The sequence below is a fragment of the Halichoerus grypus genome, chromosome 7, assembly GCF_964656455.1.
Source record: "Halichoerus grypus chromosome 7, mHalGry1.hap1.1, whole genome shotgun sequence".
NCBI classification, from domain to species: domain Eukaryota; kingdom Metazoa; phylum Chordata; class Mammalia; order Carnivora; family Phocidae; genus Halichoerus; species Halichoerus grypus.
This window is the reverse complement of record NC_135718.1, coordinates 152,466,574-152,492,235: the sequence shown is the minus strand read 5'-3', so window position 1 is coordinate 152,492,235 and position 25,662 is coordinate 152,466,574. Positions and strand designations below refer to the sequence as shown.

The 25,662-nt window shown below is 38.7% G+C and overlaps 1 protein-coding gene and 1 pseudogene across 1 annotated transcript; both read right to left on the bottom strand.

Moving 5' to 3' along the window:
* Positions 1-6,580: 6,580 nt before the first annotated feature.
* On the bottom strand, positions 6,581-7,527 carry LOC118521358 (olfactory receptor 6K2-like; annotated as a pseudogene).
* A 14,601-nt stretch (positions 7,528-22,128) lies between these two features.
* On the bottom strand, positions 22,129-25,008 carry LOC118521346 (olfactory receptor 6K3-like). Its single transcript, XM_078078677.1, has 2 exons — positions 24,051-25,008; positions 22,129-22,163 (listed from the first exon to the last, which is right to left on the bottom strand). The coding sequence occupies exons 1-2, from the start codon at positions 24,988-24,990 to the stop codon at positions 22,129-22,131; spliced, it is 975 nt and encodes a 324-aa protein (XP_077934803.1). The 5' UTR covers positions 24,991-25,008.
* Between the last annotated feature and the right edge of the window lie 654 nt (positions 25,009-25,662).

Sequence of the window (25,662 nt, the reverse complement as noted above, 5' to 3'; positions counted from 1 at the left end):
ATTTTGTTAAGTATATAATGGGGATAGTAGTGACCCATCCACCTATTTCAGAGAATTGTTATATGGCTCACTTTATATTTCAGTTACAAGTCATACATTTTATTCTGAATCATTAATTTTGAAAATCAGAATGTAAAGGGCAGGGATCTGCTATGGGCTAATTCCTCATAAAGCTAAGGCTGTATCTTGTAAAGAATGATTTGAAATGCATCATTTAAAAATCTCACATAAAATTGCTTGATGTTCCCATCCACTAATAATTGTCTTTGAGTACAGCAATGCTGAGGGAAACTATATAAGTCTCAGTCCTCATAAACCTTATAAAAACAGCAGGTTTGGTGCCATGGCCCCTCAGGGAAAAAAGAGCTCAACTAAAAAATATTATTCTCATTAAGATAAAGGAAAGGAGGAGCCAAGTGCCAGGACTGAACATATTATCTCCTTCATAGCCATGATTAAACTATGCTTATATTTAAGGGACTAGAGTCCCACGATATCAATGAAAGTTCTACTTAACATCTACATATATGCCAGTCATAGAAATTTAAGTGGATTATCTGTAACCTGGCTTCATTCCACTATTAAAATTGGCTGTATATGCGACTGCAGATAGACCAGATATCTTGCCTTTGCCCATTATCTCCCCTCCCCTGTGCTTCTCTGGTGAATGTGGGAATAGTTTGAGTTTTTTCTATAACTTAATTTTTTTATCATTGTAATTTGTCAAGAAACATAGACTACCTCTATTCTAAAACTTTACTCTTTGAGCAAACTGTCATTGAGCATTTCTATGGACAAAGAATTCCAACAGTCACTGGGAACAGAGAGGTGAACAAAGCAAGATGCCTATTCTCGAGGAGTTACAAAACAGAGGGCCCACTTTTCACATTACATATATAATAAGAATATGCTAATGGTCCCTGTGTTTACTGTTGGCTGCATGCAAAATGCAACAAGCAAACTGATGTCAGTAACATTTGATTTTCTCATGAAAACAATGGTTTCTAACAAAAAAGGTGGAAGAATAGTTTGTTATAAGTCACTTGAACCAGAACATTTGTAAATCCATCACTGAAAGATAAGACATTTTCAAGTCTACAACGGAAGTTCCATTATATCATCTTCTCGCCTTTTTGGAAACAAATTAAAAGATAAGACCACACTTTGATCAATTAGTGCTGTAGGATTCAGAGGAATTTTAGTGAAGAGAATTCCAGAACTATTTTTGAGGTAACTTTGGAGAAAATTAGTACTGCTTTATGGTCTTTCAAAAACTGGCCCAGAGATGAGCCTTCTCATTGCGAATGTCATGTGGGTGTAGGCAAGAGGAAGTGACCTGGGGCATTAGGAGAAATGTGAAGACAGCCAGAGTCTTCAAAACAAAAGGAAATGATTTGCTGATCATCTTACTATCTCTTACTATCAAGAGGACAACACCCTGGTAAGACCTGCTATAAATGTCTACCTTCAAGGTGCAAGAACCAATATTTAGTAGACAACTGGGCTCCTGGGTGGCTCAGTCTGTTAAGCATCTGACTTTGGTTCAGGTCATGATCTTAGGGTCCTGGGATCAAGTCCCACATGGGGCTTCCTGCTCAGCAGGCAGTTTGCTTCTCCCTTTCCCTCTGCCCCTCCCCCCACTCATGCTTTTTCTCTCTCTCTCTCTCTCAAATAAATTAATTAAATCTTAAAAAAATAGATAATAGACATTTGATAAATCTTTTCTAAAGTAAAGAATGAATGAATGAATGAGCAAAAATTACTATAAATGTCAAAAGTTTAATTGCAAACAATTTTTAAAACTCATTTATCCCAAATTACTTTCTGGCTGTATCAGCTCCTGGTTTTACTTGGAGTAAGTACTTCCACTACATAGGAAGAAGCTTTTATTCTTCCCAGCAAAAATTCTATCTTGCCATTATTGGGGATGAAAGAAAGTAAGGTATTCCTTAAAAGCAGTCCACTGGGGCACCTGGGTGGCTCAGTTGTTAAGCGTCTGCCTTTGGCTCAGGTCATGATCCCAGGGTCCTGGGATCAAGTCCCATATTGGGCTCCCTCCTAGGCGGGAAGCCTGCTTCTCCCTCTCCCACTCCCCCTACTTGTGTTCCCTCTCTCGCTATGTCTCTCTCTGTCAAATAAATAAATAAAAACTTAAAAAAAAAAAAAGTGGTCCATAGTCTGTCCTTAGTTTGTATCAAGAACTCTTCCTAAGTTAAATGGGGGTGAAGATCTAAGGGTAAATAACCAACGTAAAGAAACAGTAAAGTTTCTTCAAGTCTCAGAAAAAATATAATTTCTCTTTGAAATTTTTCTTGACTCACCAAAAATAGTTACTACGTCTGCCATGATTTTATGCATTTTGTTATTACTTTTTGTATTGTACTTGTATAGGCTTCTCTCCAGTTCTCCTGTGGGAACTCTTTTCCAGAACCTATCATTGCCTGATATGTACAAATTATCGGGCCACAATGTGGTAGGTTGGTTCCTAATTGTGGATGATAAATCCACAGATCCACGGAAGTAGCAGGCACAGATTGGAACTATGGACTCATGGTGTTGCCCAGGATGGGGGAGATGGCCAGTGTGGACTCTTAGTGCCCAGTGTGGACTCTTCTGAGATTCCAAGTATTGGGGAAAAAGTACATTTTCAGGATAAAGTCTACAGCATCCATGTGTTGGTTTACAAACTCTTCTGGAGCTTCCTAGGTGTAATCTGAAGCCAGTCCCCATATTCAGAGGGCAATGAGAGACCCAAAAAGAGGCAGGCCACTCCAGATTGGTAGACGGCAGGTTTAATAAGCAAAGGAAACTTGTATACAAGGTTTGTCTTGGGTGACCACAGGATGGGCGGATCTTCACACCCAATTGCCAGCCTTAAAAGTTTATATAGAGGCATTAACGGGTTTCAGTCATGTATACTGCCCAGATGCTGTGAGCACCACATCACTATGTCAAGACTGTGTCCTTGGAGAAGCCCCTCAAAGGGGGAAAGGCAAGCAGAACCCACGTTCCAAAGACAGGGGCAGGGGTGTGGACCTCCCACCACCCGGATCCAGCTCATGGGTCAACTGATGTCAACTCTGGTCTCAGATTGTGAGCTTCTGCACATCAGAGAATGGGCCTTATACCAGCATCATTCCAACACTTACACTTTCCTCTGCATATAGTGAAACATTTTTAAAGTTTCTTGAAGAAATAGATGAACTATTTCAATAGCACTAACAAGAACCTCAGGGATGGCCTATGCTGTAGCTGCTGAGAAGCAAGTCCTCCTCACCTCTCTCTTTTCTCAAGAATATCAGCATGATATTAGGAATATAGCATGGTGGTTAAGAGCATGGCTTCCGAAGTAAAATAGAATGGGGTTCAAATCACAGCCCAGCCTCTTCCTAAATGTATGTCCTTAGACAAATCACTTAACTCTTGTAAGTCACAGTTTTCTCACTATATAATAAGAATGATAGGGCGCCTGGGTGGCTCAGTTGGTTAAGCGACTGCCTTCGGCTCAGGTCATGATCCTGGAGTCCCGGGATCGAGTCCCGCATCGGGCTCCCTGCTCGGCAGGGAGTCTGCTTCTCCCTCTGACCCTCCTCCCTCTCATGCTCTCTGTCTCTCATTCTCTCTCTCTCAAATAAATAAATAAAATCTTTAAAAAAAAAAAAAAAGAATGATAATAATACCTATTGCTTGAGATTGTTATCGAGTAACATATATACAGGAGACATTTATTACAATGTCTTATATACAGTCCATGTCCAATAAGGAGAAAATTGTATTATTGTTATTATCAATAAATATAATTGCAGCTGTGAATATAAAAATGTTATTTTATTATTAGAAACAAAACTATGATTAATAAATGCATCATAGTTGTTGATAAAAGAAATATATCTAAAATTAAGAAGAGTGAGTTAGCTGTTCCTGTTCCCACCAAGTCAGAAGCCACACATTTCCTTAATCCTATGCATTTACTAAGGGCATGGTTAGAAAGTAAGGTATGAATGTCGACACACCGTGAACTTTTTTTTTCTGTTTCCTTTGCTTTTGTTTTTTCTCTCAGCTTGGAATTGTCTGTGGTCAACACACACACACACACACACACACACACAGGCTACCTAGTAAAATTCCATTCACAATCTGAAGTAGGGTGGGTTTAATCATAGGTTTTTAAGCAGAGTAATAAAGTGATCAGATCTAAATTTCAATAAATAACTCAGCCTCAGTTGGGAGAGCAGCTTGAAGGTAGAAAAGTATGGATGTAAGAGAGATAGTTTTAGCTATATGAAGTTGTAGGAACATTGATAATATCTAGGAAAGGATTATATAATACAAAAAGTGGAGAGAACAGTTAAGAAAAGTGTGTAACCCTTTCCCCTGCTGGAGATTCATGTGTATCAGTTCTCTAATGATATTGCACTTGGGAAGGTACAGTTAAAATAACTAGTCAGTCAATCAGTGAAGTAATTCTGTTTCTCATTTCTCTGGAAGAACATGAGAAATAGATGCACTACTTAAACCCAGCAACACTACTGGTCTCCCTTTTCCTCTATTCCCTCATTTTCCCTCATTTTCTTCTATCAAGTATATGTTGAAGACTTTCCTTCTCAGAATGTTTCCACCCACAACCTATGGGTTTTCTCTCATTGACCTTCCCTTCTCTATCTAAGATCTTTTTTTAAAAATTTTTTATTGTTATGTTAATCACCATACGTTACATCATTAGTTTTTGATGGAGTGTTCCATGATTCATTGTTTGTGCATAACACCCAGTGCTCCATGCAGAACATGCCCTCTTTAATACCCATAACCAGGCTGACCCATCCTCCCACCCCCCTCCCCTCTAGAACCCTCAATTTGTTTTTCAGAGTCCATCGTCTCTCATGGTTCGTCTCCCCCTCCGATTTCCCCCCCTTCATTCTTCCCCTCCTGCTATCTTCTTCTTTTTTTTTTCTTAACATATATTGCATTATTTGTTTCAGAGGTACAGATCTGAGATTCAACAGTCTTGCACAATTCACAGCGCTTACCAAAGTACATACCCTCCCCAGTGTCTATCACCCAGTTACCCCATCCCTCCCACCCCACCCCCCACTCCAGCAACCCTCAGTTTGTTTCTTGAGATTAAGAATTCCTCATATCAGTGAGGTCATATTCTATCTAAGATCTTTATTAGATAGTATTAGCCTCTTCTTATCAGCCCTTTTCCCTAACTCCTGTCTTTCCATCTGGTATCATAACATTTAGGCATGAGGATGAGGGCATGGCTGTGGTACAGTCGTGGGATAATGAGGCTGACAACCATAGGATTTGTGTGGTGGGCTAGGGGCAGGGAAAATCTCCTAGCATTTACATTGTAGTAAGCTTTATCATGTCCTAACTGGGGTGTGAGCCCTGGAGAAAATCACCCTTTATGAAGCATATATAAGAAGAGTCAGCAAGAGAAAGAGCCCTCAAACAAAATAGGACAAGAAAAGTCCAGTATCCTCAAAGCCAAGGGAAAAGAGAAGAGTTGTTCAACACTGTTGACCAGCCAGCTGAAACATTCAGAATTCAGTGTGGCCGTATTGGTTTACTCATCTGATGGGGATTTATTGATGTTGTTGCTTAATTCACACAGTATCCTTAATTACATTGAAAACAGATTAAGTTTTTCTATTTATTATGAAAAAAAAATACTGATTCACTGATGGTTATATTGCTTTATTTTTTTAAGGCCAAGTTTTAAATTTTGTTTTTGCATTTACAATATTATTCAATGATCTTCTTGGCCTAAGATTCTTTGCCATAGTCTTTAACTACCACACAATTGGAGCCAATGACTTTGTCAGGTTTCCTCCTCTGTCAATTTTACAGAGGTCTACCCATGGTCTTAATTTCTTATAGTCACCAATAATAATGAAGTTGATTTGGTCCTGAGCACAATGGCCTACACTCACTTCACACATTACAGTTGGTCATCAGCACACAAGGATGGCCTTGGGCTCATTATTGACCCAGACATAGGACCCATGTGCAAATGGAGCAGGTGAGTCATAAGAGAACCTGCTGAAATATGTCTATACAGCTATTTATCAATAATGAATACTGGGTGTTATTCACAACTGATAAATTATTGAACACTACCTCTGAAACTAAGTATGTACTATATGTTGACTAATTGAATTTAAATAAAAAATAATGATTACTTAATTTAGGAATTAAGATTTTCATTTTTCAACTATATCCATTGGTGGTACCATGGAGAGAACTTAGTCTTATGAAGATGATTTTTCAATTACCATCTTACAAACAAATACTTTGACTACATTAAAATTAAATGTTGACCCAGATCATTTCCACAGTATAAATTTATCTTGACTAAGCTGAGTGGCAGAAAGCTTATTTAAAAAAGTCAGATCCAACCATATGTCAGGTTGGATAAAGAGTGAAAGAAACTATTAAATTTAGTTTTTAGTGAATTTTGTTTCTTGGTAACCTCTGGAAGACCAGTTTCAGTAAAAGGCTGATGGGAAAAGACAGATCACAGAGAGTTATGAATGAAAAGTCACCAGCAACTATGTAGACTTCCAATAATTAGATCTTACTTGAGGTCCTTGGTCTTATGAAAAAAGATTTTAGCTTGACCCCAGTGTTTTTTTATAGCTTCCTTTATTTCTTTATTCCTCAGACTATAGATTATGGGGTTGAAGAAGGGGGGAAAAACTGCGAAGGCCAGAGCAATGACTGTATCACAAAATAAGGAGTAGGTGGCAGAGAAGCAAAGGTACATGAGGGCCACACTGCCGAAGAAGAGCAGAAAGACAGTGAGGTGGGAAATGCACGTGGAAAATGCCTTGCGTCAGCCTTCAGCTGACCGAATACGTAGAATTACAGCCACAATACTAACATAGGACATGAAAATGAGCATCAGGGCTGTAATAATCTCCACTGAATGGACAACATCCACTACCTGAATCATGACGATGGCTAGTGGGTCTGTGCAGGCCAAGAGTAGCACAGGGAGGAAGTCAGAAGATATGCTCAAGGTGAATTGAGCCACAAAATGGCAGTGTGGAGATCCAGGCAATCTCAGGGAGGGATGTGATAAAACCACAAACACAGCAACTGAAAGTCAGTTGGGCACACAGCCTGGGGGTCATGATAGTGGGATAATGAAGAGGGCTACAGATGGCCAGGTAGCTGTCAAGAGACAAACCTCGCTGATGCCAGTGGAATGGAAGAAATACATCTGCAGGAGACAACCATTTAAGGAAATGCTCTTTTTTTCACGCAGCAGGCTGGTGAACATCTTTGGTAGGGTCGATGTGGTGTACCAGATCTCCAGGAAAGAAAGGGTGCTGATGAAGAAGTACATGGGAGTGTGGAGGTGAACATTCAGCTGGACCACTGTGATGATGACCAGGTTTCCAAAGACAATGAAAGTGTAAATGAAGAGCAGTGAAACAAACAGGTGACAGAGCATTCCCAGGAATAAGGGAAAGCAGAGGAGATGAGCTCCTGAGTGGTGCTTTGATTGGGGCTCTCCATTTTCTAGTTGAAAAAAGGACTTCCAACTCCCAGTGCACTCAACCTTGTAGGAGATGCCTACTATTGGTCAGAGAGTAAATGTGATTACCAAATGCCAACTCTGTGTAGATCCTTGTACTGAGGATGTGGAGGAAGACAAAGGAAGAAGGAAGTAGTCCATACTCCATAGATGTTTACAACTAAAGTTATAGTATGGGAAAATCTCCAGTCAGAAAGCACAGTCAATATTTTAGACCAATGATGTTCTAATTTTTGCATGCTTCAGAACCATATGGAGGGTCGTTAAAACTCAGATTGCTAGTCCCTATCCTGAGAGTTTCTAATTCAGTAGATCTGGGATAAGGCCAAACAATTCGCATGCCTAACACATTTCTAGGCAATTCTAATCCTACTGGTTAGGGGGACCCCATTTTAAAACCATTGTGTTTAGACAAAGAAAGAACTAGACAAGGCAGTAAAGGAACAGAAAGGTGATATTTTTTTCCTGTATTCAGGTCTTACTGATTCCCTAACAACCTCCCCACAATGGTTTCAAAATTCTTTCCTCAAGCTCCCAGTTCCTCATCTGATTCTTGGCATATGTTTTAATTGAATATTTTAATGGCAAAGACAAACCATCACTGGTGAATTTCACCCTCTTCCTTCCCTTTCTGTCTCTAACACATCCTCTTTCTCTATCTCCATATATATGTATAATATATATAATATGTATATGTAATAATTATTCAGACAATATTCAGAGGAGACAAATGATAGCAATTTTTACATGTTATTTTTCTTTAAAAAAATGGGCTACTCTACCTTCTCCAGTTCCTGCCCTTCTCCCTCTTCTAGGAAATGGATCTCAGATGTGTTTTGTGCCAGAAGGCTTTGGCCAAACGCCATAATTAATAGAAAGTGACTATGTGAAGCCATAAATGCAGAGCTGCTCCAGTGGGATTGTATGGGGCACTGGGATGGAGAGAGAGGCTGCAGGCTCTTTGGAACACAATATAAACAACACACTGCAGGATATGGTACTGTTAATTTATTCCCTTTTCAGAATCATTTGTTTTATTTTCTTCATTGATTCTCTTTTTTCTGCTATCAAATGTGCATAAATTTTATCTTGAGAAAAGTACTGAATCTACACAGACGATTTCTCTCCTTTGTACCAACATCATTTTCCCCTAATACATGAATATATATTTATCGTCTTCATTCCCTCCTCAATCCCTTTGAATCAATGATCTTCTCTCAATGCTCCATATCTCTTTTCTTAAAGTATATCAGTGGCTTTCTGATTAAAAATTCAATGGCCTCCCTCTGTCCTCATTGCCACTAACCTCCAAAGGTCAATCACCTGATCCTTGAAAGTCTTTTTTTTTTTTTTGTCTTTTTGACACCACACCTTCCTGGTTTCCCTCATTGGCTATTCTGTCTTCCACCTCCCAAATTTCTATCTTTGTCCTTTGTTTCTAACTCCATATTTTTTTACACAGAATCTTATTTATTCAAGACTCCTTGAGTCTTGAATATTCATCAACTCCTATTGGCTTCCTACTCTCATTAACTAATGTGACTCCAGAATTCTTTATTTTGGATCTCTCTCCTGAGCCCCACATTTTCTTCAGAACCCTCCCACTTAGAGGTCTCACCTTGACCCAAACGTGCCATCTCCACCTGTTACAGGCTGAATTCTGTCCTCCCAAAGTTCACATGTTGAAGTTCTAACCCCTGGTACCTCAGAATGTGACTCTTATTTGGAGAAAGGGTCTTTAAGGAGATAATTAAATCAAAATGAGGACACGAGGGTGGACCCTAATCTGATATGACTAGTGAACATCTAAGGAGAGGAAATGTGGACACATACAGTTTCAGAGGGAGGACCATAGGAAGACTCAGGGAGAAGGCAGTCATACTAACCACAGAGAAAAGCCTCAGAAGAAAGCAACTCTGCCCAAATGTGGAACTCAGACTTCTAGTTTCCAGAATTGTAAGAAAATAAATTCCTGTTGTTTAAGGCACTCAGTCTGTGACACTTGGTCACTGCAGCCCCAGCAGGCTATCATACCATCCTCACCCACAGCCACACCACCAGAGTCCCTTGCTAAATTTCTTAATTTTGTTCATCTAGATACCTACATTACTCATTTTATATCCATTGTGCCCTCATTTCTCAAACCCAATTAAACATCAAGTTCTGCTTAACTTATTTTTTTCTTGTTCTATCATCAATATCTTTTATTCCAATTGCCTTTACCTGAACTTGATGCCTACTCATAACACTTACACTATTATAACAGGTTTCCAGAGGTCTTACTTCTCCATATAAGCTTCCATTCCCTCAAAGTTTGTCTTGCTAGAACATCAGTTTATGTATGTGACCTCCTTCCATGCTCTACTTGAGTTTCACATTCTCACCATTCTCTTCTTCTGAGATGTCTCTGCTTTAAAAAGGTAACAAATTCAAGTCCTCTAATATGACATTTTCCTAATCACTGGAATAGAAAGTCATAAACTCCTTTTGTTTGTCATTCATTAGTGTCTTGCTTTGTGTATTTATTAGAAAAGGCACTTTATTATAGTTTCTTACTTATATTAGCTATGGATGTATGTGTTCACTGATTATGTAATTAAGCCCCATCAAATTCCTACACCATCTGCTACATCATCTTCAAGACTGTACAGAAATTTTTTTTTTTGTTATTTATATAAAAAACCCACCTTATCTCCTGTTGTTATGGCAAATTTTTAATCACCAATCCAGTTTAGTAAACCTGTAATTATTCCAAACATGTCAGTTTCATTTTCTGGTCTCCAAACATCCTTAAAGGAAATCTCTCTTACCTGAAATATCCTCATCTTCCTTCAAAACTCTGTCTTTTGTTTTAACCTCGCTGAATTGTACATGTGTCTTTTCTAGTTTCAGCAAGCTAACCCCACATGTCTCGAATCGCTCTTTCTATTCCTTGTGATCTATCTGTATCTATTATCTCTCTCTCTATCATCTATATCCATCTATTTTCCTATCATCTACCATCTCTCAATCATCTATATCAATCTATGTCTATTTACCTATTATCTCTCTCTCTGTATATATATATACTTATCGATCATCTATCATCTCTATCTATCTATCATCTATCTATTCCTTTAAAAATATTTTTTCCTTTTACATATCTGATCTTTCCCATAAGTCTTGATGTCCCCAGTGGTAGTCACCACATCTTCTAACTATGGCCCTCAGGGCAGGGTTCTACAAATTGAACCAAGCTACTAGTTCAAGAAGGTGCTTCTGAGCAGACCTGGACCTAATTCCCTAATCTCCTGAAGAGATGTGGTCAAGTCAAAAAAAGGATAAGGAAGATCTAAACCTGAAAGAAAAACCATTAGACTTTCCCCACTGAACCCTCCTCTATCTTCATCCAAAACCTAGTAATCTTAGATCTAGTGCAAATGTTTATGATGTTTATGCCAAACAGCTAACCGGAAATCTCACTTGATTCCTGAAACATTGATTTATGAAACATTTAAGAAATCAATCACAATGTTCATTTGTGGTTTTAAAGTAATCACTTAAGCCTTGGCCCCATTTCCTGGGAAATTTTAATATTTAAAATTTTTATGCTTTGTACTAACTTGCCCTATAAAATTTTTTTCCTAATTCCTCCTTGCTCAAAATCTTCTCAACAGTTAGTTATTCACAGTATCTGCATGCACCCTAGGGTTTTCTGTTCTTATGCAGGTGGATTGTTCTTTCTCTAGATACCTCCAATTCCCCAAAATTAGTTAATTCACTGACCTTGCTGCTATTGGCTTCCAAAGTTGGACAAACATAGATGAAGACTCTCTCTTTCCCTGCCCTGATGTGGCCAACCATCAACTTCCTTCACTCTTCTGCTATGTTCCTACCCTGAGTCCTCCATCTGTACTGTATCTCCTTTACCAGGCAGTGATTTGTAGATGTGAAGCTCCCTTAGAGCTCTCTCCCTCCCTCCCATATGCATGTATGCGTGTAGCTTTTTCTGAGTGTAACTAGAATGGGAAGATAGACTTTCTTGGGAATTTTACATAGACTAATTAAGATAAGAAAACAATCATTCCCGTAATGGCTTCAATTAGGAAAAACAGTTCAGCCTGGCAGTTAGGAGAACCCCAGTTCTGGGCAACTTCAATCCCAGATAAATGAGATAGGCTGGGAGCCTGAGGCATTGGAATAAATGTATTTTTATAAGCTTCCTTTTTCTGTGATACTTCTGGTTGGATTGGCTTTTAATTGAATCAAAATGCTGAAAATCCAAGACTCAGATTTGAAGGAAGCTGATACAGCAGAGGGGGGAAATTGGTGGAACAATGAAAAGTGAGATCTGAACTTACATCCTGATTACTTATTTCCAGGCCAGTAAGCCAAATTTAGGAAAACGTAACCTTGCTCTTAAGCCACAAGATATTCCATTCTCTCTGTGAATTTCTCCTTCCCCGTGTTGTGGAATAAGCTCTTCTTTAAAAAGTTCTGGTTTTGTTACTGAAAACAACAATTAGAAACCCAAATCTGAATTTTAGGAAATTACTTTTTTTTTCCTTTTAGTATATTTTACATGGGAATTGGCAGCTAAAAACATATTTTCCTAAAAATTGCATGTTCATATTAGAAAGTTCAACTTGATGCTAACATCGTACTTCAAAAGATGACTGCTTATTGATTCTTACTTTATAATTAAACGATAATGCATACTTGTATCAGTTAGGAATGTTCTTTGCTTATTTGATCCCAAATTGACAAGTCATTCTCTTGGACTTTTCCTTATGGTTGCAAAGTAAATCTCTAAGTACCAGGTATCATTTGCATACTCAGGGCAGAAAACTGTGTGACTGAGAGTCCATCAGCAAAAGCTCTCCCAGAAATCCTAGCAAATTGTTGCCAATATCTCAATGGTGAGACCCCCTTAACAGAGGTGGGCAAAGAATAATAGGTTTAGCAATGGGTCTTGGATTAGACAACTGAGCCAACAGCATCGGCTATATCCTTCTCACTTTAAAATATTACTCTGAAAATTAATCTGGAATTTGAAATCCTACATAATTTTAAGCATTGTACTTATGAGACTCCGTGAAAGATATTGATTATTACATAGAAACACATTTACTTGGAAACCCACAATGACATTTAATTCTGTATCATCAATTCCAAACTCAGATAATGGTTGCCTTCAAGTAGTATATGATGTCATGTCTAAGAAACTTATATAGTTCCAGTCATTTTAGATTTATTGAAAAAACCACTATTTCATAAATTATATGAAATTGTAATATGAAAGTATATGAAATTTTATAAAACAAAGGGCTCAATGGAAAAACTGTCAACACATAATAATTAAGAGTTAAAGAGAGCAACAGAAAAGAGCTGCTCTGGTTATTAAATATTAATAAATTATTAAATAAATTATTCCAGTGATTCTCAAATAAATGTACTTCGCATTTATTTTGCTTTGTTTTGTCTGCTTAGACTGGCAAAGAATACAATGAGTAATATACATTGCATGTGGTAATGTGTTGAAATATAAGCCCTCAGTGTTGCTGGCTGTATAAATTTTTACAATATTTAGAATGGTGATTTGGCATTATCTATTTCATTTTTAAATCCTGAATACTATTGAATATTGCAGCTATATTTCCAGGAAGTAATCTTACAACAATATTGCAATGTGCAAACTTATATGTGGTTTTATACTGTGACCTTGTCTATGATTAAAAGTGATTGAAATAAACTCAAATTTGCAGCAGTAGGGATTAAATGAGTAACAGAAGGGACGACCATAATACAAAATATTATGCTGCAGTTATTTTATGTGGAAATCATAGATCTCTGTGCTGTGACTTGGAGAGACATAAACAAATGTATTGTTAACTCAGAAAATGTAACACTAATGGCTGTGATCTGTTTTGTTGAAAAAAAAATAAAGAAAGAAATACATCTAAATGTAGATTTATTTTTATTTATTTTCCTTTATATTCATTCTTCCTCCTATTTTTTCCATATACATCTATTTTGATTTATTTAACTCTAATTCTAAGATATCTTCTGTATGTATGTTTTCTTGTAAAACATGCATTTGTATTTTATCTACATGTACTTCCTGTTTACACCAATTGTATTGAATTGATTTCATTGCATTGCTGTTTTTTTTCAGTCAGCATTATTTTTTAGTTACTTATGTTTCTCTGTGTTCATTAAGTTTATAGTATCTAACACCTATATGACCCTCCAAAGTATTCACTCATCATATTTTAAGTATCTCTTTTTCCCATAATAGGTCACAGATTGCTTCCAACTTCCCAACACCCAAACAACATCTTCACACATGTGGATTTATTAACATGTGTAGAATGTCTTTGGGACATATTCCTAGGAGCAGGATTACTAGAGAGGATACACTTCAGTTTAAGTTCTACCAATTTTTTTCTGAAGAATGGCTACCCCAGTTTACATTCACAGCTCGGTATGTATGTTTCTTTGTCTCTACACCCCCTCCAACACTGAGCCTTAATAAAGAGTTTAAGCATCTCTTTATGTAATTATGGAGACTTACAATATGAGCCTTATCTTCTTTTAAATTACTTCTCTAGAACAGTTGCTGATTTTCTTCTAAGCTTTTTTTCTATTTTCTTGTTTTTTTAGAGAACTCTTTTTCTTTAAGTATAATGATTTTTCTCACCCAGAATAAATGAATAAATATGCAATAAGGAATGGCATTATGGCTTCAGACAAAGACACACCAATTTACCTAACAGAGAGGTTTCTAGTTAGAGACCAGCATAGAGAATTCTTATGAATTTTGTGCTGTGTTTGGACTAACACAAAGCATTTTGCTTATGTACATACAGCAAGCAATAAGAATAAAAAAGGAGATTCTCTACAATGCTTCAATGTGTTGTGCATTATTTCTTATTTTCACATGGTTTGAAGAGCTTTTGTACTGAAATTTTATTTGTATTGAAATTTTTTGAAATTGTATTGAAAAATCTTAAAAGATTTTTAATGCTATGACTTTATTTTCAAGCACTGATCAAGTGCAAGATGACTATAAGCCACAAAAATGATGAAGACAATGTATAGAAAAGAGAATGTAACTTCCAAAGAATGACTCTCCTAAATCTCCCCACACCCTGTCTTCACAGGTTCAGGTCTTTAGCACTTGCTCTGTTTCTAAACGATCAAAAATCCCTTTCATGTGTAAAATTTCTTTCATACACACACACACACACACACACACACACACGCATTCGCACATACACACAGACAGGCAGCATGGTTAAGTAACTACACATCCGATGCAAGAAATCTTTCTGAAAATGATAGAATTATTTAAAAAACTAATTAGCAATACAATTCTAAAATACTTAAAACCAAAAGAAGATCTTAAGATTCAGATAATAAGGGGGCGGAGCAAGATGGCAGAGGAGTAGGAGACCTAGATTTCGTCTGGTCTCAGGAATTCAGCTGGATAGGGATCAAACCATTCTGAATACTTACGAACTCAACAGGAGATCGAAGAAAAGAATAGCAACAACTCTCTGAACAGAAAAGCGACCACTTTCTGGAAGGTAGGATGTGCGGAGAAGTGAATCCGAGGCGATATTCGGAGGATAGACGGCGGGGGAGGGGCCTCCGTCGGCCGCTTCTGGCAAGTGACAGAGCCACGGAGCACAATATCGGAACCTTTAGAAGTCTGCTCCGCTGAGGGACATCACTCCGGTGGCTAAGCGGGGGGTGGAACCCTCGCGGGACAGTGTGGTCTCAGGACCCTCGGGGTCACAGAAAGACCAGGGGTGCCTGAGTGCGGCAGAGCTCCCAGGGATCGGAGCAAGGAAGCCGGCTGCAGAGACGGAGCCCAGGCGCGGGCGCTCAGCTTGGGGTTGTCATAAACTGTGATCCGCGGCACAGTCGGGCCACTGCTCCTCCAGCAGGGACCCAACAAGCGGCAGATCCGGGGAGACTCACCTTCTTGCCCCAGGAGGAGAGGTGCGGGAGCGCACCGCGGGGATCTGCTGGGTTTGGGGACTCCACCTGGGGTCGGGTGCCAGATAGAAAGGCGCGGTCACAGGCCGGGTGAGCGCGGAGTGTGGCCGGAGACCGGGGAGACGGGAGTGACTGACGGCTTTTCTCTGGGGGCTCGCTGAGGAGCGGGGCCCGAGTTCTCGGCTCCTCTGGGGCGGAGACTGGGAGGCCGCCATTTTCACTCTCCGCCTCCAAAGCTGTACGGAAAGCTTGCAGGGAACAAAAGCTCCCGAGAGCAAACCCGAGCAGATTACTTAGCCGGACCGGCAAGGGCGGGGCAATTCCGCCTCCGGCAGAGACATTTGGGAACCACGGCAACAGGCCCCTCCCCCAGAAGATCAGTGAGAACAGCCAGCCAAGACCAAGTTTACCGATCAGTGAGAACGGCAGAACTCCAGCGCTAGGGGAATACTGCACATAGAATCCATGGCTTTTTTACCATGATTCTGTAGTCTTTCAAAGTTAATTATTTTATAACTTTTTTTTTAATTTTTCTTTTTCCCTTGTTCAGCCAACATCTTATCAATCTTTTTTTTAAAAAACATTTTTGTTTTTCATTTTTAGAGTCATATTCTATCCCTTCATAGTAGTTACCCTTATTTTTGACATATATATATAAGTTGTTCTCTCTTTAAAATTTTGAGATACAGTTTCTTCTAACAGGTCAAAATATACCCTAAATCTCTAGTGTATGGCTTTGTTCTAGTCTCCTGCCTGATCACATTCTCTCCCTTTCTTTTTCTTTTTTTTTTAAATTCTCTTCTTTCTTTTCTCAAACAACTTCTTATCAATTCCTTTTATAACATTTTTTATAATTTTCATCTTTACAGTCATATTCCATCCCTTCATCATATCAACCCTTATTTTTGTACATATATAAGTTTTTCTTCCTTTAAAATTTTGGGAGGCACTTTCTTCTAACAGACTAAAATACACCCAAAATCTAGTGTGTGGCACTGATCTATGCAAGAGCCTGATCATATTTGATCATATTCTGTTTTTTTTTTTTTTGCTTATTCTGTTTTTGTTTGTTTTTATCTTTATCTTTTTCTTTTTTTTCTTTTTCTTTTTTCTTTCTTTCCCTTTCTTTTCCCCCGGCTTCAGGTCTTTTCTGATTTGTTTAGAGTATATTTTCTGGGGACGTTGTTACCCTGTTACCATTTTGTTCTCTCATTCACCTATTCTCCTCTGGATAAAATGACAAGAGGGAAAAAATCACCTCAACAAAAAGAACAAGAGGTAGTACCAACTGCCAGGGACTTACTCACTACGGACATTAGTACGATGTCGGATCTAGAGTTCAGAATCATGACTTTAAAGACACTAGCTGGGCTTGAAAAAAGCATGGAAGTTATTAGGGAAACCCTTTCTGGAGAAATAAAATAACGAAAATCTAACCACGTCGAAATCAAAAAGGCTAGTAATGAGGTGCAATCAAAAATGGGGGTGCTAACTGCTAGGATAAATGAGGCAGAAGAGTGAATCAGTGAGATAGAAGATCAAATGATGAAAAATAAAGAAGCTGAGAGGAGGAGAGATAAACAACTACTGGATCACGAGGGCAGAAATCGAGAGATAAGCGATACCATAAGACGAAACAACATTAGAATAATTGGGATCCCAGAAGAAGAAGAAAGAGAGAGAGGGGCAGAAGGTATATTGGAGCAAATTATAGCAGAGAACTTCCCTAATTTGGGGAAGAAAACAGGCATCAAAATCCAGGAGGCACAGAGAACCCCTCTCAAAATCAATAAAAATAGGTCGACACCCCAACATCTAATAGTAAAACTTACGAGTCTCAGAGACAAAGAGAAAATCCTGAAAGCAGCTCGGGATAAGAGATCTGTAACCTACAATGGCAGAAACATTAGATTGGCAACAGACCTATCCACAGAGACCTGGCAGGCCAGAAAGGACTGGCATGATGTATTCAGAGCACTAAATGAGAAAAATATGCAGCCAAGAATACTATATCCATCTAGGCTGTCATTGAAAATAGAAGGGGAGATAAAAATCTTCCAGGACAAACAAAAACTAAAGGAATTTGCAAACACCAAACCAGCCCTACAAGAAATATTGAAAGGGGTCCTCTAAGCAAAGAGAGAGCCTAAAAACAACATAGACCAGAAAGGAACACAGACAATATACAGTAACAGTCACCTTACAGGCAATACAATGGCACTAAATTCCTATCTTTCAATAGTTACCCTGAATGTAAATGGGCTAAATGCCCCAATCAAAAGACCCAGGCTATCAGATTGGATTAAAAAACAAGACCCATCGATATGCTGTCTGCAAGAGACTCATTTTAGACCCAAAGACACCTCCAGATTGAAAGTGAGGGGGAGGAAAACCATCTACCATGCTAATGGACATCAAAAGAGAGCTGGGGTGGCAATCCTTATATCAGACAAATTAGATTTTAGACCAAAGACTGTAATAAGAGATGAGGAAGGACACTATATCCTACTTAAAGGGTCTATCCAACAAGAAGATCTAACAATTGTAAATATCTATGCCCCTAACATGGGAACAGCCAATTATATAAGGCAATTAATAACAAAAACAAACAAACACATTGACAACAATACAATAAGAGTGGGGGACTTTAACACCCCCCTCACTGAAATGGACAGATCATCTAAGCAAAAGATCAACAAGGAAATAAAGACTTTAAATGACACACTGGACCAAATGGACTTCACAGACATATTCAGAACATTCCATCCCAAAGCAACGGAATACACATTCTTCTCTAGTGCCCATGGAACATTCTCCAGAATAGATCACATCCTAGGTCACAAATCAGGTCTCAACCAGTACCAAAAGATTGGGATCATTCCCTGCCTATTTTCAGACCACAATGCTTTGAAACTAGAACTCAATCACAAGAGGAAAGTCAGAAAGAACTCAAATACATGGAGACTAAAGAGCATCCTACTAAAGAATGAATGGGTCAACCAGGAAATTAAAAAAGAATTTAAAAAATTCATGGAAACTAATGAAAATGAAAACACAACTGTTCAAAATCTTTGGGATGCAGCAAAGGCAGTCCTAAGAGGAAAATATATAGCAATACAAGCCTTTCTCAAGAAACAAGAAAGGTCTCAAATACACAACCTAACCCTACACCTAAAGGAGCTAGATAGAAAACAGCAAATAAAGCCTAAACCCAGCAGGAGAAGAGAAATAATAAAGATCAAAGCAGAAATCAATGAAATAGAAACCAAAAGAACAGTAGAACAGATCAATGAAACTAAGAGCTGGTTCTTTGAAAGAATTAACAAGATTGATAAGCCTCTGGCCAAATTTATCAAAAAGAAAAGAGAAATGACCCAAATCAAGAAAATCATGACTGAAAGAGGAGAGATCACAATCAACACCAAAGAAATACAAACAATTATAAGAACATATTATGAGCAACTCTATGCCAGCAAATTAGATAACCTGGAAGAAATGGATGCATTCCTAGAGATGTATCAACTACCAAAACTAAACCAGGAAGAAATAGAAAACCTGAACAGACCTATAACCACTAAGGAGATTGAAGCAGTCCTCAAAAATCTCCCAACAAACAAAAGCCCAGAGCCAGATGGCTTCCCAGGGGAATTCTACCAAACATTTAAAGAAGAATTAATAACTATTCTTCAGAAACTGTTCCAAAAAATAGAAATGGAAGGAAAACTTCCAAACTCATTTTATGAGGCCACCATTACCTTGATCCCCAAACCAGACAAAGACCCCATCAAAAAGGAGACTTACAGACCAATATCTTTGATGAACATGGATGCAAAAATTCTCACCAAAATACTAGCCAATAGGATCCAACAGTATATTAAAAGGATTATTCACCATGACCAAGTGGGATTTATCCCTGGGCTGCAAGGTGACATCTGCAAATCCGCAAATCAATCAATGTGATACAATACCTTAACAAAAGAAAGAACAAGAATCATATGATCCTCTCAATAGATGCAGAAAAAGCATTTGACAAAGTACAGCATCCTTTCTTGATCAAAACTCTTCAGAGTATAGGGATAGAGGGTACATACCTCAATATCATAAAAGCCATCTATGAAAAACCTACAGCGAATATCATTCTCAATGGGGAAAAACTGAAAGCTATCCCCTTAAGGTCAGGAACACGGCAGGGATGTCCACTATCACCACTGCTATTCAACATAGTATTAGAAGTCCTAGCCACAGCAATCAGACAACAAAAAGAATTCAAAGGCATCCAAATTGGCAAAGAAGAAGTCAAACTCTCACTCTTGGCAGATGATATGATACTTTATGTGGAAAACCCAAAAGACTCCCCAAAACTGCTAGAACTCATACAGGAATTCAGTCAAGTGGCAGGATATAAAATCAATGCACAGAAATCAGTGGCATTCCTATATACCAACAACAACACAGAAGAAAGAGAAATTAAGGAGTCGATCCCATTTACAATTGCACCCAAAACCATAAGATACCTAGGAATAAATCTAACCAAAGAGGGAAAGGATCTGTACTCAGAAAACTATAAAATACTCATGAAAGAAATTGAGGAAGACACAAAGAAATGGAAAAACGTTCCATGCTCATGGGTTGGAAGAACAAATATTGGGAAGATGTCAATGCTACCTAGAGCAATCTACACATTCAATGCAATCCCCATCAAAATACCATCCACTTTTTCACAGAGCTGGAACAAACAATCCTAAAATTTGTATGGAACCAGAAAAGACCCTGAATAGCCAGAGGAATGTTGAAAAAGAAAAGCAAAGCTGGCGGCATCACAATTCCGGACTTCCAGCTCTATTACAAAGCTGTCATCATCAAGACAGTATGGTACTGGCACAAAAACAGACACATAGATCAATGGAACAGAATAGAGAGCCCAGAAATGGACCCTCAACTCTATGGTCAACTAATCTTTGACAAAGCAGGAAAAAAATGTCCAGTGGAAAAAAGACAGTCTCTTCAACAAATGGTGTTGGGAAAATTGGACAGCCACATGCAGAAGAATGAAACTGGACCATTTCCTTACACCACACACAAAAACAGACTCCAAATGGTTGAAAGAGCTCAATGTGAGACAGGAGTCCATCAAAATCCTAAAGAAGAAGGCAGGCAGCAACCTCTTCAACCTCAGCCGTAGCAACTTCTTCCTGGAAACATCGCCAAAGGCAAGGGAAGCAACGGCAAAAATGAACTATTGGGACTTCATCAAGATAAAAAGCTTCTGCACAGCAAAAGAAACAGTCAACAAAACGAAAAGACAACCGACAGAATGGGAGAAGTTATTTGCAAATGACATAACAGATAAAGGGCTAGTATCCAAAATCTATAAAGAACTTATCAAACTCAGCACCCAAAGAACAAAGAATCCAAACAAGAAATGGGCAGAGGACATGAACAGACATTTTTCCAAAGAAAACATCCAAATGGCCAACAGACACATGAAAAAGTGCTCAACGTCGCTCGGCATCAGGGAAATCCGAATCAAAACCTCAATGAGCTACCACCTCACACCAGTCAGAATGGCTAAAATTAACAAGTCAGGAAATGACAGATGTTGGTGGGGATGCGGAGAAAGGGGAACACTCCTACACTGCTGGTGGGAATGCAAGCTGGTGCAGCCACTCTGGAAAACAGTACGGAGGTTCCTCAAAAAGTTGAAAATAGAGCTACCATACGATCCAGCAATTGCACTACTGGGTATTTACCCCAAAGATACAAATGTAGTGATCCGAAGGGGTACGGGCACCCCAATGTTTATAGCAGCAATGTCCACATTAGCCAAACTGTGGAAAGAGCCAAGACGTCCATCGACAGATGAATGGATAAAGAAGAGGTGGTATATATTATCAATGGAATATTATGCAGCCATCAAAAGGAATGAGATCTTGCCATTTGCAATGACGTGGATGGAACTGGAGGGTGTTATGCTGAGCAAAATAAGTCAATCAGAGAAAGACATGTATCATATGACCTCACTGATATGAGGAATTCTTAATCTCAGGAAACAAATTGAGGGTTGCTGGAGTGGGGGTTGGGGTGGGCGGGATGGGGTGGCTGGGTGAGAGACATTGGGGAGGGTATGTGCTATGGTGAGCACTGTGAATTGTGCAAGACTGTTGAATCACAGATCTGTACCTCTGAAACAAATAATGCAATGTATGTTAAGAAAAAAAAAAGAAGAAGAAGAAGAAGAAGATAGCAGGAGGGGAAGAGTGAAGGGGGGGAATCGGAGGGAGAGATGAACCATGAGAGACGATGGACTCTGAAAAACAAACTGAGGGTTCTAGAGGGGAGGGGGGTGGTAGGATGGGTTAGCCTGGGGATGGGTATTAAAGAGGGCACGTTCTGCATGGAGCACTGGGTGTTATGCACAAACAATGAATTATGGAACACTACATCAAAAACTAATGATGTAATGTATGGTGATTAACATAACAATAAAAAATTTTTAAAAAAACAAGATTCAGATAATAATCACAGTTATTACATTTCTGCCATCCCAGGCTGGTACAATGTTAGACAAAGCCCATGCACAGCAGATATTAAAACAATAATCATTTAGCCTCATACTCGTAAGTATGTTCATCAGCTACAACAAGATGAGTTACGCTGGACTCCTGACTCAGGGCTCTGGTTCTGGACTCCAGATGCCAGGTTTCAGGCAGGTTCGGTTCAGGTCAGCTCCACATGTCTCTCATTCTCTGAACCAGGGACTCTCAGGCACATGGCCTCATCGGTCCAATGCTGCAAGGGAAGCAGCTACTGGGAGGAAACCCAACTACAAGGGCACAGATTTGATCTCAGGAACGTCCATTGACATCCCAATTGTCAAATAATGAAAAACGCTGATCCAAAGTTGTGGGGCAGGGAAGTATACTCTACCCACCATGAATCCACTCATTGCAAATTTGTGGAGTTATAATTCTGTTATAGGGATGTGAAGAACCAGGACTAATAACTCAATTTACCACTGAAATTTATCACTCTATTATAGTCCTACTGCAGTTTCAACTTGTCAGTGATAGAACTGACAGCTCCACAGAATAACAAGGCTTCTTATTTAATCATATCAGTTGCTATTAAAGTTATATTGAAAGTGCCACATTAATGCATTACTAGTGCAACCTTTGCAAAAACAATACCTTTACCAATAGCTATAAACATATTTGCACATCTTACTTTAATAAGTCAGTTTCTTGAAATTCATTTTGAAAGAAGTTTTTGAAAATGGCAAGAAGTTTATGCAAAAAATGATAATTGCCATATTTATAAAAATGGTTATAGGAAACAATACAGAGGTTCAAAAGAGAGAAATAATTTTATATCCAATCAGTGAAATATTTTGCCATATTTAAACTGAATTGGTATAAGTACTTTGTAGAAACATGAATAAATTTTAGCATATAATTTTGAGTTCTAAAATATTTATTACCAAGTCACATAGTTTTATATTAAAACTACTACACAAATTATATATCTTAGCACTGATATGGTAGGAAAACAGACAAGTTATTAGATTAATTAAATCATCAGTAAATGTCATTGACTATAAAGTAAATATATGCATTTATTATGTTTTAATACTCTCACACTGATCCTACATAAGATGGTAAGTTCTCATGGGTAGGGATCTGATCTACTCAACTTCTCTTTATAGTAATTAACATAATACTAAATACAGTCTGTGATGCCTGGGTTCATGACAGCATCACATGCAAAGCACACCAGTACATAGATCTCAAAATACCAACAAGGCTGACTAGAAAGGAAACAAAGATAGGGGATCAAGTCTATGGTCTGGGTGCCAGGAACTTTGCTTCTGCTTAATGTCCAATAACTCCCTAAAAGAACTTCGACAAGTCACCTTAGTGTCATGGGGAGTGACGGGTTCCATCATGTAACTGGGAGGTTTGTAAAGAGATTGTATCAAAAAAGGCAATACCTGTGAGTATTATTAATATTTATACAATTAATCATTTTAAAATAAAAGAATAAATTAAAATCAAACAAACATGGGGTGTCCTGAGTGGCTCAGTCAGTTAAGCCTCTGATTCTTGGTTTCAGCTAGGGTCATGATCTTGGGGTGGTGAGATCAAGTCCGGCGTGGGGCTCTGCGTTCAGTAGGGAGTCTGCTTCTCTCCCTCTCTCCCCACTCTGCTCCTCCCTCACTCTCTCTGTCTTTCTATAAATAAATAAATAAATAAATAAATAAATAAATAAATAATAACATCTTTAAAATCAAACAAAATGGGAGATACAAGAAAGAAAACAGTCCACTGATCCTAAAAAACAAGGAGTGGAATTTGTCTGTTGGTCATCTCTGTAAGTCCTCAGAGAACTTCGTCAGTCTACTTACCAGCTCCTGGAGAAGAAATTTGGACTAATTGTGTAATTGTTTTAAGTTCTAGAGTTTGTGGGGTCAATATTTTGTGAAGAAGCTCCATTTGTATAGAGGACTCCTGTCTAAACCACCTACCAGATACATTAAATACCTTTTGAGGGCAAAAGATCTTCTTAATAGCATCTTTCATATCCTTATTTCCCAGGCTGTATATTATGGGATTGAAAAAGGGAGCAAGGACAGAGAAGGTTAGAGCGATGGCAGCATCCCAAAATGGGGTATACGTGGCAGAGAATCTGAGATACATGAGGACCACACTGCCAAAAAATAGCAGGAAAACAGCAATGTGGGCAGCACAGGTGGAGAAGGCCTTTTTACGACCCTCCACTGAAGGAAAGCCCAGGATCACGATGACAATTCTGATGTAAGAAAGAGAAATAATCAGACCTGTTATCAGAATGGCCAGAGCATGAATCACATCTTGCACTAAGATCACAGAGGCATCCATACAGGCTAAATGTAATAACAGTGTGAAATCACAGAAGATCTGGTGGATTTGGTTGGGGCCACAGAAAGGCAGGGTAGAAATCCACACAATCTCAGGTAGAAGGATGAGAAAACCAAAGACACAAGAGCCTGCAGAGAGCTGAGCGCGTAGTTGGGGGGTCATGATGGTCGGGGAGCGGAGTGGGTTACAGTTGGTGAGGTACCTGTCAATGGCCATGACAGTCAGCAAGGCTCCTTCAGGGTTTCCAAGTGAATGGAAGAAGTACATCTGCAAGAGGCAGCCAATAAAAGAGATGGTCTTCTTCTCACTGATGAGGTTGGAGAGCATCTTAGGGATGGTGGCTGTGGTGTACCAGATCTCCAGGAAGGAGAAGATGCTGATGAAATTGTACATGGGCTTGTGGAGATGGGTGTCCAGTCTCACAGCAAAGAAGATCAACAGGTTCTTAATCACAATAAAGTTGTAGATGAAAAATAAAGGAAAAAAGTATAGGAGGCCACCATCCTGGAGCTCGGGGAAGCCAGTAAAGAGAAATTCAGTCACTGCAGATAGATTTGCACTCTCCATATCCCCAGAAGAGCTACCTGTGAATGAGGAAGAGGTTATACCCAACTAACAGAGAAGGAAATCAATGCAGTGTAAACATAAATATTATTTTGGTTACCTGGTGTTTTGTGTTTTGACATTTCCCAGGTTCAAAATAGCCAGTGACTTGCCTGTATCTGTAATCTTTTTATTTGGGAGACAGTATTAATGATTAATAGCATGAGATCCAATCAAACATACTAAGCCTGAATTCTCATCCTGCCACCTGTTATTTGGATGATAATGGACCAGTTATGTAATCTCTCTGAGACTCAGCATCTTCTTCTGTAGTTGAAAACATATTAGTCTGATCAGAGTTGTGAGTATTAAATGAATTAATGTCTCAAAGTCCCTGGCATTAATGCTCAATATCTGTTATCATTTCCTTCCTAGATCAGGTTTCTGAAAGAGTAATATTAACAACATCTTGTTCAGATTTGTTCTCTCCTCAACCATTTACTGTGTGAAATCTTTCTTTACTGCCACATACAGAAGCCATTCTGTCCTATGTGTCAATGACATAATAACTGAAAAACAATATAAAGTTTCCATTATTATATTATGACCATACTTTTGCACCAGAAATTCCTGATCACTGGGGCGCATGGGTGGCTCAGTCGTTAAGCGTCTGCCTTCGGCTCAGGTCATGATCCC

Coding starts and splice junctions, on each gene's coding strand:
- LOC118521346 (XM_078078677.1), bottom strand. CDS start 24,990: ATGGAGAGTGCAAATCTATCTGCAGTGACTGAATTTCTCTTTACTGGC. Junction 22,164..24,050: donor AAAGGTATTTAATGTATCTG/GTAGGTGGTTTA, acceptor ATCTTGTTGTAG/CTGATGAACATACTTACGAG.